We start from the raw sequence: 18803 nt of genomic DNA, 5'->3' as shown, positions 1-18803 counted from the left end.
CCCCCACGCTGTCACCCCCGGGGGTGGGCATCCCCCGCAGCAACCCCCAAGGGATGGGCACCCTCCCCCCCGTAGTAAACCCCATCTGCTGGGCATCCCCCCACAGCCACCCCCAAGGACGGGCATCCCCCTGTAACTACCCCCAACAAAGGTAGGGAGCCCCCCCTGTAGCTATTCCCCAAGGATGGGCACCCCATAAGCAGGGCATCCCACCGGAGCCACCCCTTCTCCCACAGCTACCCCGCAAGGGTCGGCAGCCCCCTGGAGCTGCCCCAAGGGACGGACATCCCTCCCAAAGGCATCCCAAGGGCAGGGCGTGCCCCCGCAGCCTCTCCCCGAGGATGGGCATCCCCCCATAGCTACCCTCCTTGCTCCAGGCATTCCCCCACAGGCCCCCCCGCTGCTGGGCAGACCCCCCATAGCCACCCCAAGGCACAGGTATCCCCTCCAGGGCTGGGCATCTTCCTGTAACCACTTCCCAAGGCATAGGCAGCCCCCCTAAGGGCTCTGTCCACCCCCCAAGGGCTGGGCAGCCCCCCCTAGCCATCCCAAGGGATAGGCAGCCCCCTCCCAGAGGCTGCGCATCTCCCCTGTAGCCACCCCTAGGGAAGGGCACCCCCCTTTCAAGGGCCCGGTGTCCTCCCCCAAAGGACCAGGTATCCCCTGCCGATGCTTTTTCCCAAGAACAGCCCCCCACCACCACCAAGAGCAGGGTGTCCCCCTACCCTCAGTGCCAGTTGCCCTTCCCAAGGGCCAAATATTCCCCCAGGGCCATGGGGGGGGGGGACACGACGACAGAAAGACACCCCAGTCTTTGGGTGTGCCCCGAAAGTGCTGCCCCATCTCCTGCCATGGGCAGCCAAGCCCAAAACCCCAGGGCTGGAGGCAGGGGGGCACAGAACCCCCATCCATGGGGCAGGGGGCTGGCAAAAGGGCAAGGGGTAAATGCCACCAATAATTTGTGGGGTCATTATTTCTCTGCTCATTTTACACCCTTCTCAGGTCTTTATTGGACAGACCTGGTGCTGCTCCCACCGGGAATGGGACCCTGAGGAGCTGCTGAGGGCACTCCGGGGGGGTCGGTAAACCCACACGGAGCAGCACCCACCCCACGTGCATCCCCATCCCTGCTGCCCACCCCGGGCCCCTGAGGCAATGATGGTGATGCTCGTCCTGGTGTCTCCTTACTAGCCAAAAATGGGGAAAACCCCAATAAATAAACTGAGTTCCTCAGGCGGCTCCTCTGTGCCCCCCGGCCACGGCCCCTGCCAGCCCGACCCGCTGCCACTGAGCTCTTCGGGGCCTTAGCGGCACGTAAAGGGTTTCTCCCTCGTCCGGCGATAGGCCTGTAGCATCTGGCGTGTCCCCAAATACAGAAGGGAAACGGCTATTCAGCACTTCTGCTGCCTGATTGCTATTAACAGCTCCACCATTCCTCTTTCTCGGTGGACCCGCACTACCGCCGGGCAGCTGCTGCTTTTCATAAACTTGATTTTTAAAAACTAAGTTGTCATCCTCCTCTCCAGCACCGCCGGTTCCCCCGACCCACATTCTCCATCCGCTTCCTGTCTGTCACCATTGGTTTCCACCTGGGGCTCTCCCACCGGTGCTCTGCAGATAGGGAAATGGCATCAATGGCCTTGGAAAAGTCGTGGGATGGCCAACGGAGACCTGCTTGGTGTCTGCCAGGGCCCGGGACTGAGCTGGATTTGCCCCACCCCAGGGCACCACGGGTTTCCCTGGGACTTGGGCTCCCGGTGCTGCAGGACCGGCTTCCCCGACCCATCCTGGTTCACCCACGCCAGCACCGGGCTCCTGTGCCGCACGCTGTGGCAGGATCAACCCCGGCACTCCTGCCTACTCTGCGCCACGCACCCCTGTCCTGCTGCCCACCCGCTGCCTCCGTGGTCCCTGGGGACCAGCTGCCCCCCCAGGACCCGTGTGGCCCCAGCAGCAGCTGGCACCATCGCAGACACCACGGTGTCTTGCAGCCCAAGTGAGAGGGCGTAGGGCTTGGCAGGCGGGCAGCCGGTTTGGGGATCCCAAGCTTTGGGGGGGGGGGGGGATGTGACAACCCCAGCGACAGGGCCAGACCCTGCCACGCCAACGGGGATTGAAAACCCAACTGGAAAAAGCCTGTGGACGGGACGGGGTTCAGCCTGCCCCTGCTCTGACACCACGGAGATGGGCTCCCAGACAGTGGGTCTGCTCTATGCTGGGGGCTTTGGGTCTCCCTGCAGGACCCTTATTTCCCCTGAAGCCACCCTGGAGGGGACTCGGAGCCCTGCAGGCCACCGGCCTTGGGGGAGTGGGATGGGATGTGGGGGATCGGCTCGTGTGCAGGGAGGCTTCGCTTGCCGCATCTTGCTGACCGGCTGTTTTATATCAAGGCGGGAGGGGGGATTTGCTGTTCTAGATGGTATTTTAATGGGCAGGCAGGCAGCTGGAGCCTGGGAGAAGCCTGCTTTACATTGTTTGGGGTTGTAACAAATAAATTCAATTAAAGGCAAATGGCTCCGCGCAGCCCCCACCCTGCGCAGTGTCTCTGCGGCACCGGTGGTTGCGAGAGCCGTGGGTGCGAGGCGGGAGCCCGGGGCTTTGCCCCCCATGCCAGGGCCACCCGGGGGTCCTGCCCACTCTCACCCCTCGCCCCCGCCGCAGGGAGATGCCGGGGTGCGCCGGCGGGATGTGGCGAGGGCCGGGGAGCGCAGGGCACCGCACCCACCAAGCACCCGGAGAGGGGACGCCGCGGCCGGGGAGTCCACCCTGTCCCTATACTGTGCGTCCCACCCTGTTGAGCAAAGGGGATGGGAAAATCCCGGCGGGCAGGAGCCATGCCGCAGCGGGCACCCCTCGGGGACGGGCAGCCCGGGACAACGGCCTCGGTGGGCAGCGGCATCCTCTGGGCAAGCGGAGGCCGGGCAGGGGCTGGGGTGTGGAGCTGGGCTTTGCACGGCCGCGATGCAGCCCCAGAGCCCTGCGGCCTTGGGGGAAAGCAGAGGGGACTTGGCAGGGATGTGCCAGAGCCTCGGCACGCTGTAAACAGCCACCGCCGCCGCAGCAACTCCTCTGCCGGGAGCCAGCGCTGGGCGTTTGTTAGTTGGAAACCAGATGGTGCTCTCCCAAGCACCGGCGCAGCTCGCCCGGCTGCGGCCCTGAGCCAGGCGCAGGCTCCCAGGGACCCCGGGGCTGCGCAGCACCCGGTGGCTGGGACCCCATCGGGGTGGTCGGAGAGCTGGGGGTGCAGGGAGGGCCTCCCGAATGGACGGGCAGTGTCAGGGTGTCCCCTGCCCCATCGCTTCCCCCAGCCGGCACCGGGTGTGTCCCAAGGGATGCTGTGTTCCAAGGGATGGAGAAAGCAGGCAGCATCCCCCAGAGGGGATTAGAGATGGGGCTTTAACATCCCTTAAAACCCCCGTGCATCTCTGTGCCACGCTGTGCCTCAGTTTCCCTGCGCCTCCCCAACAGCAGGAGGCTGATGCAGGGGGAGAGAAGCTGGTCCCCAAGTCAGAGTCCACCCGGTCCCCCCAGAATAAGGCTGAGATAGCAGGGAAGGCATAAAGCCCCATCTCCGCGGCCAGGGAAAGCGCCGAGGAGGGATCAGAGGGGTCCCGGCCACATCCCACTTGGGCTAATTCTCTGTGGGACACGGCACAGAGGACATGGCCAGCGAGGCCCTGTCCCAGTACCACCAGCAGGACCCGGGGGTCTGGGCTCTTCCCCAGTCCCCAGCGGTTCTGGGGGCAGGTGTACCTAGGGAGCACGGACAGACCCATCCCAGCCCTGGGATTTTGGGGGGGTCTGCAGCAAGCAGACGAACAGACAGGGCTGGGGAGGGGCCGGGAGGGGGGGAGGACGGCATCCCCGGCAGCCGTGGGGGGGTCCCGCGGTGTTTACAGAGCTTAAAAACCGCCTAAGCCCCGCAAGGCCATGGCGCACAATAGCGTGTGGACGTGGTGACACCGGCCGTCCCCACACCACCTTGGAAGACAGAGGGCCCTGCCACCCACCGCCAGCACCGGGATTAATTATGATAATGTAGTTCTTTCCCCCTTTGTCACCCTAATGAATGGGCCCCTTTAGGATTTTAAGGCCTTTGTTTGGTGCCTCTTTACTGCGGTATTGTAGGATGGGGACTAGCAGGTGGCAGGTCCCCAAACAGCCCCTTTTGTCTCCTTTGGGGGCTGTTTTGTGGTGGGGTTGGGGAGGGGGATGCGAGGATGCAGGGAGGGGGGGGGGGCTGCAAGGGGGCTCTTGGACGGAACCATAGTGCTCGCCCCATTGCTGCGGGGCCGCGGCACCCCACACCGTGCATCGTGGCATCGTGGCCCGCTGGCCCCGGCCGTGCCCTGAGCCGCCCGCTCCCCGGACCGCTCAGTGGGCAGATGCTGGGAGCCACCGTCTGAGCCCCTGCCTTGATCTTTTACTGCCTGGGCAAATCAATTACCCAGCAGAAAAGTCCCTAAATCCCACCATAAAACCCGTTTAGCAGCCGCCGTGGCGCTTGCCGGGCCCTGGGCAAACCTCGCCCGCTGCCAGCACGAAGCCGGGAGCGATTTGCTGCGGGGAGGGTGGGTAATCACTGCTGGGGAAGGTCAGGCTGCGGCCGCAGCTGCACAGCGTCTCCCCACTCCCGGGAGGCGGATGGGGGCTTCTTGGGGGTCCCGACTATGCTCAGACCCTCTCGAGACCCCCACAAATCCCTGCCCCTCTGCACCAGCCTGTCCCCATCCACATCCCCTGGGCAGGGGAGCAGCTGGGGATGTGCCAGCGCTGGGGATGGCACTGGGGACCAGGGGTGGACAGATGAGGTGGCACAGAGAGTGGGGACAAGGCAGGGCATGGAGGCACCCGGGTGGCGAAGCCCTGTGTCAGCAGGGGTCCGTGTGCCCCATGGCAGGGCCGTTGGCCGTGCTCAGCAATGAGCCCCGTGGCACCATGGCGGTGATGATGGAGCCTTCCTTGCTCCCATGCAGCCAAACATAGGAGCATCTTTAATACCACGGGGACAACACCAGCATGGGATGGAGGGACCTGGGGATGGTCAACATCTCCCTGATTGCAGGCTGGGTTGGGAGATGCCTTCAGGATGCCCAACAGCGCTGGAGACACAAGATGGTTCTGCCTGGGGGCATCGCCAGGTACTGGGCACTGGGGATCTCTCTGCCCCACCGTACCTTCCCCACGGCACGGGGGACCCCAACCGCCCTGTCCCCCTGACTGTGCAGGGCAGAGGGGCTCCATGGGGAGGGGACAGATCCTGGCCGGGCACTGCCGGGGGCTGCAAACTGGTGAGCAGCGGGGTGGTAAAACGGTGACAAGTAATTGGTGTCCTGGCCAGTCCTTTCATGCCGACGCCGTTTTATGGGTGAGGAAATTGCTTGTGAGTCAGGAACACAGGAGACAAATTTAGGAAGTGCTCTCTGAATGTGCCGGGGTCAGGCGCCGAGGCCGAGCGCTTGAAACCTGGGTGGCCTCGGCGCTCGCCCCGCGTCCCCCCCCCCCGGCTCCTCGGCATGGGAAAGCAGACCTTTTATCTTATCACTGCTCTTCCGCCGCCCCGGCCTCCCCCGCGCGGCCCCCTCCCAGCACAGCCGCTCACGCCGCAGACACAATGCGCGGCAGCCAGCTCTGCGCCCAAGACCCTCTGGGAGCACCCAGCACGGGGGGCTGCTCCCACCCACCCACCCACCTGCCTTCCAGGGGGCTTGGGGTCCCCTGTATCACCCCGTGTCCCATCGCTCCACGGCGCCTTGTTGGTGCAGAGCAGCCCCTCTGGCCTCTGGGGCGATGGGATGTGGGGGTCCCCCCTTGGGGACCAGCCCCGATGCAAGCTGCTGTGGCCCCAGGGACGTGGAAATGGGGAAACACCGGTGCAAAGGTGTCCATACACTGTGGGACAAGCGGTGCCCGTGGCTGGTCCCCATCCCTGCTGGCAAAGGCACCGGGGCCAGCAGACCCCTGTGCCATGGCGCTGCACCCCACACCTCCTCCCTCCCCACCCTGGCCTACCCCACGTCGCCTTGTGCGTCCCCCCGCATGCCGGGGAGCAGGTTCTCCCTTTTGTTCGTTTGCTACGGTTTTAATTGGGAGGAAAGGCCGCGGCCCCATTAAAACGCGCCCAAATGCGGCCGACGGCTACCTTGAGCGCACAGCCCCCAAGCCCGAACGCCGCCGAGCACGCCGCATCGGGTGGTTTGGATGTATTTGGATGTATTTTTCTTGATCGCTGGCCAAGCGCTCTCTCCTGCAAAGCAGCATGTTTCTCATTTTCTGTAGGTTTAACTCCAAATTAATTTGTAAGTGATCTAGGTTTCTTGTTCCCCGAAAGATACCTAATAGTGGGGGGGAGCTCCTGCCAACCGAAACGTCTCAGCGGGGTAAAGGAAAAGCAGGAAAAAGAAACCCAGGAACTGTGACCCCTGGTGGGTATTTAACAAGGTGTCAGGGCGAGGGATTTTTGGAGCCAGCTAAGTGGATGTGACACCAGCCCCGCGGGTCGGGACGGAGCGTGGGGATGCTCCCACTGTGGCAGCTGCTGCTGCTGCTGCCGGGTCTCATCCTGATGCGGCCCTTGGGGGGAGCGGGGAGGGATGCTCAGCACCCCGCTGCCTGCGCTGGCGGGTGCTGTGAGCCCCAGGGTGCGAGAAAAGCGGGAGGAACAGGAGATGCTTGGGAATGGGGTGAGCCATCCCCAGCAGGAGCTGCTGGAGATGTCCTCGCTTTGGGACCAAGGGACCGTATCTGTGCCTGGCAAGGGCTGCCGAAGCGCCGGCGCCTGCGGGGAGCCAGGGGAGGCCCCACAGGGTGGGGGTCCCCCAGGGCCGGTGGGTGGTGGGAGGGGGCCAGAGAGCCCGCCGGGTGCTCCTGCCGCATGGGAAGCGGGCACGGTTTAATTGGGCGGGCGGCCGCTCGGCGGGGCCGGCTGCTGGCAGGCGGACACAAGCTCTTTTGTCTCCGCTCTCGCTCCCGACACCGGCTGGGGCTGGCAGGGCCCGGAGTGGTTCAGCCACCGAGAGCCGAGCTCGCCACCGCGGCAAGCAGCCAAACCCACCCCGGCTCCTCGGGCTGTCACAGGCCTTCGCTGCACGCGAGGAAGCACCCAGGTGGCCGGCAAGGCTTCCTGGCTGATTAGGGGTTAGGAAACTTGCGGCAATCCCCGGCAAAGAGCCCCGCAGCCCTCCCCGTGCCCCCTTCTTGCCAGGAGAGCTAGCAGGAGCTGGCAAGACCCCTGCCTCCCCGCTGGCTGGGGCTCCCCAGGGCTCCTGGGTGGCTGGCTGCATGGCCAGGGTCCTGGGGCAGCAGGGGTGTGAAAGCACCTGGGCTTTCGCTCTTCAAGGCAGGAGCTGCAAGGAGATGCCACGGAGGGATCTGCAGCGAGAGCGGCCACCGCTTTCGGATCCTGGCTCCTCTTGCATCCCCGTCCCTCAGCTGTGCTCAGATCCCCTCTGCAGTGTGGGGTCACCAGCCACGGGGCTGTGCATCTCCCCCCTTCCCCGGCACCCTCCGGGCGTGGTGGCTCTCCAACCCCTCAGCTGACATCCGTGAGAGTGGATGGTGGCAGGGTTGGTGCTGGCTGGAGAAGACGGGGCTGACCCCCACCACGTGCATCCTTCGCCTGCCCTGTCTGCTGGGGGCAGCACAGAAAGGAGCCCAGGAGCCTCCTCTCCCAGACCTCCCTCACCACAGGGGGAACAGGGTCTATGAAGGTTGGAAGGGACATCATGGTGGGAGCAGGAGCCACCCCCAGGTGATGGGGGTCCCTCACCACAGGGGGAACAGGGTCTATGAAGGTTGGAAGGGACATCATGGTGGGAGCAGGAGCCACCCCCAGGTGATGGGGGAGATGGCCTGGCCACCACCCAGAGGGAACCATCCCTCGTCGCAAAGCAGCCCCAGCCCCTTGCGCAGGGGGAGCCAAGCTGGGGCCGCTGGGTGGGTCGAAGCCAGCTGCGGATCAGCGGCGACCGCGAGCAGAGCGCGGCCAAATCCCTTCTTCCCGGCATCCGGCACCAACCACCCTCTTTGCAGAAAGGCCCAAGCAGGGGGAGCCGCTGCTGTTGCTCAACGACCCTGCAAGGGCCCAAGTCCCAGCTCCTTCCCGGCACCACTGGGAATGGTTGGGTGACACAGCTGAGCGCTGCCGACCCAAAGAACGGGCACCATCACGGTGGCGAGGGACCTCTCATGGATGACACAGCCTGGCTGGGTTTGGCTCCCCAAGTCTCCCAACCCATCGCCAGGGGATTCCTGGCTTTCCTTGCCCAGGAGCACGGCTGGCTGCTTTGGGGGAATCCTGGTGCTGGGGTGAAAATCAGAGGGAAGGGGCTGCGGGACCTTTACCTGCCAGCCATCTCAAATGAGCCCGTCACCGCCACCGGCACTGCCGGTCAGTCGTGCCTCAGCGTCCCTTCCAGCTCTCCCAGTGCCAGCAGGCGGCTGTACCCCAGCCCCGGGCGCAGGTGTTTGCACCGGGGATGGAAGCCCGTGGTCCCAGGGGACGGCGGTCGTGCCTTCCCTGCCTGGGGCGACCCACATCCCGCCATGGGGTTAAACTCCCCAAGGAAAAGAGGGAGGAAGATAGGAAAAACAATCACAAGAATTTGTTTCATGCTGCCTGGATCCCTCCCCGCACGCAGCAGTGTTTTTGGACGGCCAATTTATAATCAGCAGTGTGGAATGTTGTAAATTAAATATTTTTAAACAACTTTGCTCTCTCTCTGGTTAAACATTTCAGAGATCGCTCTTTCTTGTCTGTCTCTTGCTGGGTGGTCCCTCCATTCGCCCGTACATCTTCCTCAAACACAATTAACCATTTAGATGTTGCACAAAGGAATAGCTTATGCATACAACACCAGTCGCTCGCTCGCTGCTCTGGCGCTGGGGGAGGGAGGCAAATAAGAAGGCAGCTTCTTTTATTTTCTACTAAAAACAAAAACAAGAAAATCCCTTTTTCCTTCCCAAACTATCCCATTTTTCCTTGAATTGTAAAGGCACCGATCCAAGCTCATCAGCTGTCTTGGTGCTCAGTCCAACAATCCCCTTGTGTGCCCCCTCCCCTGAAATTCAACATTAGCATTTTAAAAGCCTTAAATATACAAGTTTATTTAGATTCAAGGTCTCCCAAGCTCTTGCTTTCCATATTTATATACACACGTATTTTAACGTATATAAAATGTCTGTCTATAGGGCCTGGAAGGAAGTTCTCGTCTGCCGGCCCGTCTGGGAGGCACAGGCGCGGCTGTGGACCTTGGCTCCCGGGAGATGGAGTAAAAACCGACAGGATCCAGAAATGAGCCGCCCGGCTGAGAGTGAGCGAGCCTCCGCGGGCAGGCTGCTGCAGAGGTGCTCGGGGGCTTTGCTGGGCACTGGACCCCGGTGAGGGAACCTCCACATCCCCAAATTAACCCTGCAGGTTGCCTGTGCTCCCTGCATTGCACAGGGAGGGGGGGGCTGGGATGGGGCATGGTGGGCAGCCTGTAATGCCAAGGGACCCAGCCCCAATTGCCCGCTGCAATCTTCAGTCCTTTAAAATAGGTGACCAAAGGTCACAGGAGTGGCTGTGTGTGACAGGAGGGCAGCACTGATGGCCACTGCGGTGTCCCGGGACCGGCGGTACCTGGGGAGCGGGTTACACCACGCGCTGTGCAACGTGTGGTCGCCACAGCGTCGCTGCCGGTGCAGGCGATTCCTCTGTGAGCCCCGCCTGGGGCTTGATCCAACCCTGCCTTTAGCCTGACACTGGGGCAGGGACCAGAGCAGCCACTCACCCTCACTGCAGATTTGGACCAGTGTGGAGGCAGCAAGGCACCTCCTGAAAACACTGGTGTTCCCCAGACCTGTAGGGTTTTATAAGGAAAATTCTGGTCTCCTAGGACGAGAAGGTCCCACCAGCAAAGTCCAAAGGAAGGGCAGGGTATGGTGAAAACCAGTCTTTTGAGGCAGCCAGAGGAAGGAAAGTGTGTGCAGAAGCCAGCCAGGAAGCCAGCAGGAACAACACGGCTCTGCACGATAAACCTTGGAGACCAGAGGCAGTAAAAGACTGGTGAGTCCTCATGATCCCCAGCTCCAAGAGGTTCAGGAGAGTCCTACTGCTAGGGCTGCAGACACAGCGTCAACTTGATAGATGATGGGGGAGTCAGAGCTGCGGACCTGAGGCCATATGACCGCTTAGCCTGGCGTTCCTCTCCCCTTCCTGCCCACCAGACCAAAAAGCATCCCAAAAGCAAAACCAAAGCCTGGTGCAAAGGTTTTATGTCCCTTTGACACTGCCAGAGCAGGAAGCCCACTGTCCCCCGAACTGCTAGCTGCTCACCTCCCTCTTGCATGGCTCTGCTCCAAGACTGCCAGGAAGATGGGAGCCATCCACTTTGATTTGACTGCAGAAGGGACCAGATGAGCTGCTGCTTTCTGAAAGATCACAACGGTCACCTACAAAAGCAAACGCAAACGGCCGAGGGAGGAGAGGTACGGCTCTGGGTATCTGTAAGCCCAACAAATGCTTTTGCCACCTCTGTGTCTTGCAAGCAGGCTTGGCTGCAAACATCCTGGGAAGGATCTCGCTGCAGAGCTGCTGCAGGTGGTACCCACCTCTCACAGGAGCCAGGGCAAGGGGGCAGAGCTTCAGGTGCCCCGTCACGATGTGCTGGGGTGCAGGACCCACAGGAAGAAGTACGGGCCGGGTGTGCGCACACACTGCTGCTGGGCTTGGCGCTCATGCTGACCTGCTGCCCTGGTCGCAGAAAAAAGCCTTTTAGGAGCTGCTGGCTGGGGACCTCGCTGGGCACCATGACAAGCCTCCGCTTTACCACACGCAGATGCAGCACATGATGTGCCACTGCAAGAACCTTCTCACATCAACACCAGCTGTACATCTGCCAAGGAAGTGTTCAGGACAAGCCTGTCCAGGAAGTGCCAGCATCTACAGAGCCGGGAAGTTCAACCTTTTCAGAGAAATACTGCTTACAAAGAACCACCTCGGTACTAATAGCATCGTGATGGGCACGGGCTGTAACGCTCAGCTGCCTGGGTGTGACAGAGCAGCAAAGTAAGGAGACTTACTTGCTATCTGAGAGGTGACCCTTTCCTCAAAGCTGGTAAGCAGCCTGTACCGGTAACACCTTCCTGAAGGTCTGTATGATCTAGGACCAAACAGTCACATCCAAAGCTACTTGGGAACAAAACTTCATTTCCTCAGTCACCTCCCCGATTTTCTTGAAGACCGTAACATTTATCACTTGGTTTGTTAAGTTGCCTGACTCAACCCATCATCTGCTCACCTGGTGATGACAGTGGCGTGGAGACCAGGTTAGATGAGGAAGGGTTAACCTCCCAGTGCCCGCCTTGGGATTCCTGAAGGCCCTATTATCCCGAATTATTTTTCATAATTACTGCCACACACGTAGACTACATCAAGAGTGAATCTTCACTTTGATAATTTGTGCTGTGAAATCTCACTTTGGGATCTACTTTTATCTCACACCAAACACCTGCAGGTCGTAAAAGGCAAAAAGGAAAAGAAAACGCCTCAAATCCCGGCCAGGTTTTCAAGTGTCAGAGAACACTAAATTAATGCTAAATTCTAACCGACACAGTAAAGAGCCCCCCACCCTCTTCTTAAATTAGCTAAACAAAAGGACTGAGACTTTAACATATAATTAAGGCACAAGGAGGTAAAGCTGTAGCTGTTAAGCAAGGGGATGTGGACTTTTCAGAAGTTAAGAAGTATCCTAAAAACGGAGAGGGAGAAGGCTTTGTGTTTAAGCAAAAGGACTGGGAGTCAAAGTCCCTGCGGACCTCTCAGCTTTGCCACAGCCTTCTGGTAAAATGCAAAGCCAGGTAATTATGCTCTGCTTTGCTTCTGTTTCTACACACCCAAAATGGATGCCTCGCTCCCTTGCCGCACAAAGAGACAAGAACTCTCTTTAATTAACCTTTGTAAAGCCTCTGCGATCCTTGGATGAAAAAGGCTTCGTACCTTAGGAACATGTTTGCGCACATACGCAAGGCAAAACCTCTAGCACAAAGCCGGAGCTGAACTGCAGTGCGTTTCTTTCTGCAGCTTGTCAAAGGCCTTGAAGCTCATCCTTTACCCATACTTTCTGTTCCAATCTGGTCCTTTAGAGGAGGGATTTTGTTTGTGAAACTCAAGGAATGTCTGGATTATAATCTCTCTCCTGTCCAATTAGCTAGGAAACGGTAATTTTCCTCAGGGGACACTGGTGCCCATGAAACTCACATTTAAAATTTATCGCTTCAGTTAATGAAATATCATCCCAGCCAGTTGCTGTAAGCACCTCTGGATGTCAAACTGCCAGGGGCAGATAAATGTCCCGTTGAATCCTACTAGATTCTAATAAACAGCTTTTAGGTAGGAACTTGTATCCAATTTATAAACGTTAAAGAACAGCTTGTGTTTCAATCCCATCCAGGGGCTTTACAATCCTGGCACAACCCCTGACCACAAGGCTACGCGTTTCACATTAGCGCACTCGACTCATCTCAACGACGTAGGTGCAGTCATCCACAGATCATCTAGATGTGGGGAGGGAACTCTTGTCTGGGATTAGGAACAGCGGACCAACAAGCAAAAGAACCATCAAAATAAGGCAGAGAATACGCACTGCTTATGCCCCACTTCCCCTCCACTCTCCCCCATCCCTCCATCCCTCTCACATACTCGCTTTTGGGCAGGATTTCAAAGTAACGGACCAAACTCAGCCCTGATGGAAATGGGTGCCAAACTCCTCAACTGCATTACAGAAGAGAAGAAGCGCAGCTTAAATGCCTCTGTGCTTATGGGGCAGCATCCTGAGACAGAGAGAGAGAGAAGGAGGAGGCTGGTGAAGCTGCCGGGCTGCAAAGAGCAGCCCGCATTACCACTGTGTTTCGCTGCCCGCCTGCTGCGTTGATGAGATGCACAAGCAGCATCCCCCGAGCGGTTTCTCCCAGGCTCAGGGACGGTGGTGCAGGGCTGCAGCGATGTGGTTTACATCGCAGGGAGGGCAGCTAAGTCATTCTTTGGAGTGGGCACAGTCTGTGTGGTCCCCACTCTCCCTTCTGCTGGAAAAGTACAGTGCGTTCACCGGGCGCGCAGGAACCGATATTACCCTGCACAAACCCGCGTGCATCCCAATGAGGGGGGAGGGGCTGACGGACACACCGCTCTGTAAATACTTCTTTATTAAGACATAAATATAAAGCTGAACAGGAAAGGAGCAATGACAACATAAACCGTGCCAGTACTGATCTGTACGGATGATCTTACGATGCTTGAACATCTGGTTCTGCTGCTGGCTTCCATAAAATCATCTTTAAAACCTACTCGGGTTATATCTCCATCAGCTGTTCGGTGCCCACAATGACTTCATTAACATGTTTGGCTGAAAAGAGAGAGGGAGGAAAAGAAGAGGAATTGAGTTTTGCAGCAGTGCTTCAGACCTTGCATTTTTCAAATCTGCAACTTTAAAACAAATGAGAAAAGCAGATTCTGGGGAACTCGAACACAGATTTGCTGCCTTTCTTTGGACTCTAGCGTCTCTGCAATAGCATCCCACACACACAGCAAAAGCCTAAACAACTGACTAAACATCAGGAGGTTTCTCTAATGAGAGTTTTCGCATGTATGTGTCACTACCAAACAAGAGAGGCCCGATGGAAGTCACAGCTGCTACTGACAGGTGTACACCTAGGTCGAGGCAAAGAACCATCAGCATCCAGCATGGAGATCTGACATAAAATTAAAGATCAGTAATCCACCCTGGTCCTAAAGAGCCCTGTGTGCCCTCAAACTGCACAGAGGTTGGGGAGGAGAGGGGCTGCTCAGCACTTGGGGGCCATCACAGAGGCAGCGTGAGATCCTCTCAGCAATCCCTACTCAATCCTGGCAGCTTAAAAAGAAGGGCTTTTTTTTTTTTTTTTTTTTTTTAATTTAAACCTGACTTCTCCCTTCTGGATTGAGGTCTTGATGGAGCCTCTCCAAGAGTATCCACGTGAAGCAAGGTCTCTTAGCAGAGTTATCATCTCTGAGGATAACAGTGGACAGCCCTCCTCAGACTCCTGTGGAGCTAATTTGTTGGAGGTGCAATTTCTACGAGGTCACTCCTTTGCCTGTTTCCAGGAGCTCTGCACAGCCCCAGTGGACGCATTAACGTGCCAGTCCCTGCCCCAGCACTGTTAAGGCACTGTACTGAATGAGCCTTCCCTTTAAAATGCAAAAGCAGCTTGTCAGGGAAGGACTGCAAAAATGTGATCTAAAGCCAAAATAATAAAAACACGCAACTGAAAGCCCAGTGCCTAAAAACCCCAAGCATGTGGCCTCAGAGTGTGACACAAAGCTGGTGTGCTCAAAGTGGGTGTCCTCAGGGTACCGTGGGGGGAGGCAGTGAATTTAAATTGCTCTCTGGGAGCTGGACACCTATTTAGGTGGAGCTCAGGTGGTTCGACCCATGCCCCTAGGCTCTCCATCTCCCCTTCTGCACACTAGGAATAACAATTGGCTCTGGAGCCTGGGATAAAGCATCAAGGCCTGTGAGGTGCTGCGATCCACTGATGGAGGCTCTTGTCTCCCACACCTTACACAGCAGTGGGGGTGGATAGCCAAGGATGATGGAAATAATGAGTTGTGTTTTATTTACCCACCTAAAACTCCTCCCCTCAGGGGAGTGGATTTTGCAAGACTGCTGCACAACAACAAACATGCCACCTTTGGCTAAATGAAGAAATTCCTGGCAATCCCCAAACTGGCCGGGCCAACACGATGCTTCTCTTCGTTTAAAATTCAAGACATTACCTTTGCACCATGCAAACCATTGCTCCAGAAAACGTTTGATCAAAACCTGCTCTATAAACTTCAAGGAGTTTTGGACTGTGGCAAGATAATTTCCCACTACAAGCCCGACCCCACAACCATATGGATCCTGCTGTCTCCTCAGCCTGGGGGACAGAGTTGGGTTAGCCACGCAACTGCCTTTCAGAGACCCTTCATGGAGGCAAAAATAGGACATCAAGGAACTGCTTCTCACCTTCAGCATCAGATCAAGTCATTTAGTTCATTGCTTAGGGTACTTAGCGACAACTGATAATTAATCCTGGAGCCTCATGCTAACATCTTGGAGCTAGAAGTTGGAACGCGGAGCCCAACCTCCAGCACTTCGGGCAGGACGAGCAGAGGTGGATGCAGTGCTCAGGAAAATGAGGGACTGACTGATACAAGTGCCAGGTGCAAGTGTGATGTAGGTAGCACCACACAACCTCTCCAGCACAGTTCTGCCAATAGCCCCAAGTCCAGCCCTCAGCGCCTCTCTCCTCCCGTCCTGGACCCCACACAGCTTTGCCAAGGTACCTCAAATCCAACCTGCAGCACTTCTTGCTATAACATTCCTCACCCCCAACAACTTTCCCAATATATCTCAAACAGGCCCTGTAGCAACTCCTGTGACTCCATTCCTGAACCTCCTCCAAGCAGACTACCTATCATGTTGATTTCTATGATGTGAATAAGACCCTGGCTACCATCCAGTGAGAGTAATTACGTTATGCCTCTGCAGATTAAACATGCCTTCATCTAGGCTTATAAAGAGCCATGTCAATTTATGGTTCTATATATAGGTTATCTGTAGCAATACTTTTTAATAAGGAACTTCATGCTTCATTTCAGACAGCATCCTGCACTGTCCTAAATGTGCAGAGCCGGGATGGGTCCTGTCACATACTTTGTTGCAGAGGTGGTATCAACTATTTGTATTTTGCACTGACATGCTTGTAGCTGCCTTATGCTGTCTTGCATTTTACACCTGATGAGTTCAAAATGCTTTTCAGGAGTGGGCAAAGAAGAGCATTCCCATTTCACAGATGGGGAAACTGAGGCAGCAGTGAGTTTAGAGAGTTTAAGTAGCCAAACCCACACGGGATATCAGCGCACGCATTCCCTCGTCTCCCACTCCTCTGTTTCATCTCCTCCTTGACTGGTGTGGCCCAGATTCCCCGAAGCCTGCCCAGTATGTCACTGCTACCTCAGAAACTCACACGAAATCACCAAACTCATTTCTCCTTGTACAGGCTAAAAGAAAACACATGAATGTGCCTGCCTCAAATCCGCAAGAAAGTTTTTAAGCGATAAAGGGAATGGTTTTGCTAGAAACAAAGCCCGATTCCATACCCCGAGGGGATGCGATAGGCAGATAAGGATTCACCCTGCTTCCCTCTTCCCTTCCCAAAGCCCTCCTTGCAGAGGGAAGGGAATTCAGACGCCACTGTGTGTGCCAGAGAGCAGAGCTGCGGATAGCGTTTCATTATCAGCCGCGGCTGCCAGTTGCCAGTGGCTCTGGCTGGTACCAGCAAGCTCAGTTCATGCAGAAACTCTGCCTGAAACTCTGGGGGAGGAGGGGGAAGTACCTCACATGCTTAGCTGTTCAGCTCCCTTCTTCTTCCCCAGCTCCCCATTAGGGATTTCTTACCAGGCTGCCTTTTATCTGACACTGGCAGGGTTACAGATGCATTCAGCCCACAGAGAATGAAGAGGGATTAGAGAAAGGACTTTCAGAAAGCCTTAGAGTTGGACTCTGCAACCTTAAATCATGTTCAACTAGATCTTCTCAGATTGGGAGCATCTGGTGCTAAGGAAATCCAGAGCTGATCAACACATTCAACCTCCTGATTAGCACTTTGCTTCAACTTGCTGACGCAGCCCAGCCTGAAGTCAGCCTGGGTGCCTGAACCGAGCGTCCACGGAGACTTTACCAAGTGTAAATCAAAAACCTGTCACTCGTTACATATGCGTTCCTGCTTTGGAAGACATTTGTTTACACATACTGCACACTAGCCCCTTAAAAACACATGCACAAGGCAAGGAGAGCTAGCGAGCTGGGCAGCTTTTGGTGCTTGGCTAAAAACAAATTGTAATGCAAATAAACAGAGGGGCGGAAATGACTGTGCAGCCCAGCACAAACCCCACCAGCAGGCCGGGGACCCAGCGCTCCCCAGCCTTCCTGGCAGGTTCTGCCAAGCTGCTCACTGCTCACAGAAAGGGGATGCCGGAGCATTCCTTTAAAAGCCATGTGAAAGCATCTCCTTGTTGTTTGCTCAATTAGCCCCAGACAGATTGCTGCTGCTGCTGCTGGTGGCAACGCTGGGTTGTAAAGGAGGAGGGGAAGGAGGGGAAAGGGAGGAAAAAAAAAAAGAGAGAGAGGAAAAAAAAGGGTTAGGGCCTAGGCCCAGGACCACCACGAAGTTCCAGCCCTCAGGGGCTCCAGAAAACGTTCAGTTTACTCACTCAATTACATACACTGTTTTATAAACCCTTTAAAATAAAATAGAAAACAGTCCCTGGCACAGAATTACTGCTCTATTATACAGCAGTGATGAAAGCCACTGCTGTGTATTTGCTCTCTTTAAAGCAAGAGATAGTTTAACTTAAAAAACTAGGCGGGGGGGAGGGGTGGCTGCACAAACGCATGCACGAAAACACGCTGTGGGTGGTTCCTACCACATTCACCCAGGACAGAAAGGATCAGAGAGTGGGAGAGAAGAGCAACTTGTCTCTGCAGTGATGGTTGGCCCTGGAAAAGCAGCCAGGTTGGGGGGTGGGGGGGGAGAGGAACTAAAGGGGCTTAAGGGGCTGGGAAGCAGCTGAAGCTTGACTTTGGGAGGCTGGAGGGTGTTTTAAATTACATGTAGGGATAAAGAAGGGAAGCAGGTGATGGCGGTTGATTTGTTTGTGTTTACAGAGCAGCAGGGCTTTCCAGTCAAGTCCTGCTCTCTCCCCAGCCACCCTTTACTTAGGCGATCACTGGAGATCAGGGGTGACCACGCTGTGGCCCCAAAGGCCAGGAATGTCTTGCGGATTCCTCCCAAGTGCCACATCAGCCCCGCTATGCAGCCGTCAGCCGAGCCCGCGGGTCCCCGGAGCAATGCTCCCCAGGAGCTGGGTGCCCCAGCTGCTCCCCGGGGTGGGATGTGCAACTCACCCCAGGGGCACTGGGAATGGGGCTGGTGGTAGCTTCAGGCAGATCAGCTCCAGCCCAGAGCTGAGGTCTCCAGCCCACCGAACAGGTGGGCAGTATAGATCTCACTCCTGCCTCACACCCATTCCCAGCAACCACCAGTGCACAGTGCCGGTGCTCATCTGGTTCAGCTGAGGCTTTTCTCGTAGTTCAACCAGTATTGGCCCCTTCGCCCTCAAACCCATCTGGGGAATAGACATGTCTTCGAACCATAAAGGTAAAGGCAACACTGAATTCAGTGCCTGAAGAGAGATGAATTTACTGTGGCTTGAAGCAGATGGCTCAGGGGAGTGAAGGAACTGGAAAGAGGTGTATAGGAAAGTCATCAGTCAGGGTCTTAGGAGAAAGGTTAGTCAAGGGAAAAGGAGACCAAGAACTGGGGATGTGCATAAGATAGCAAGTTCCTTGGGGAGGGTGACACACATTTGGAGTCCTAGTACTGGGACAGAGTCCTAGCAAAGTGTTTAAGAAAGGGACTGGATTGTACAGATCGATGTGCTCCCATGGGGTATCACCACCTCACAGCAAATGCAAGCAGGGATCTCAGAAACGTCAGTCTGAAAGACTCTGTCCACACTTCCTACTAAGATGGCAGAGATGCCATAGTTGCCTGGACACTGTTGCCTGCTGCACTGCATACAAGTAGACGTTCCTTTCTCAGCATCCATTGAGGTGTTCTTCCTGGCTCTTTCATGTGGCTGAGCTCTAGCAGAGCACAAGTGGTTATTTTCTCTGCGTGGAGCATGTAAAAATATTTCCACAAGGTTACGAACTGCTGCCTTATGGGTAGACTTCACAATC

At 56.7% G+C, this 18803-nt stretch overlaps 1 protein-coding gene across 2 annotated transcripts in view; it reads right to left on the bottom strand.

Annotated features, from left to right (window-relative positions):
* Positions 1–13165: 13165 nt before the first annotated feature.
* Positions 13166–18803, bottom strand: part of EIF2B3 (eukaryotic translation initiation factor 2B subunit gamma) — a 104450-nt gene continuing 98812 nt past the window's right edge. For both annotated transcript variants that reach the window (XM_049807661.1, XM_049807662.1), the window contains exon 12: positions 13166–13382. In XM_049807661.1, coding sequence (XP_049663618.1) covers positions 13330–13382 — 53 coding nt within the window. In that variant the 3' untranslated portion in view covers positions 13166–13329. The remainder of the gene's footprint in view (positions 13383–18803) is intronic.

The sequence above is a fragment of the Accipiter gentilis genome, chromosome 8, assembly GCF_929443795.1.
Source record: "Accipiter gentilis chromosome 8, bAccGen1.1, whole genome shotgun sequence".
NCBI lineage: Eukaryota > Metazoa > Chordata > Aves > Accipitriformes > Accipitridae > Astur > Astur gentilis.
Note: the sequence above shows the minus strand (reverse complement) of the source record. Positions and strands in the feature narration are given on the sequence as shown.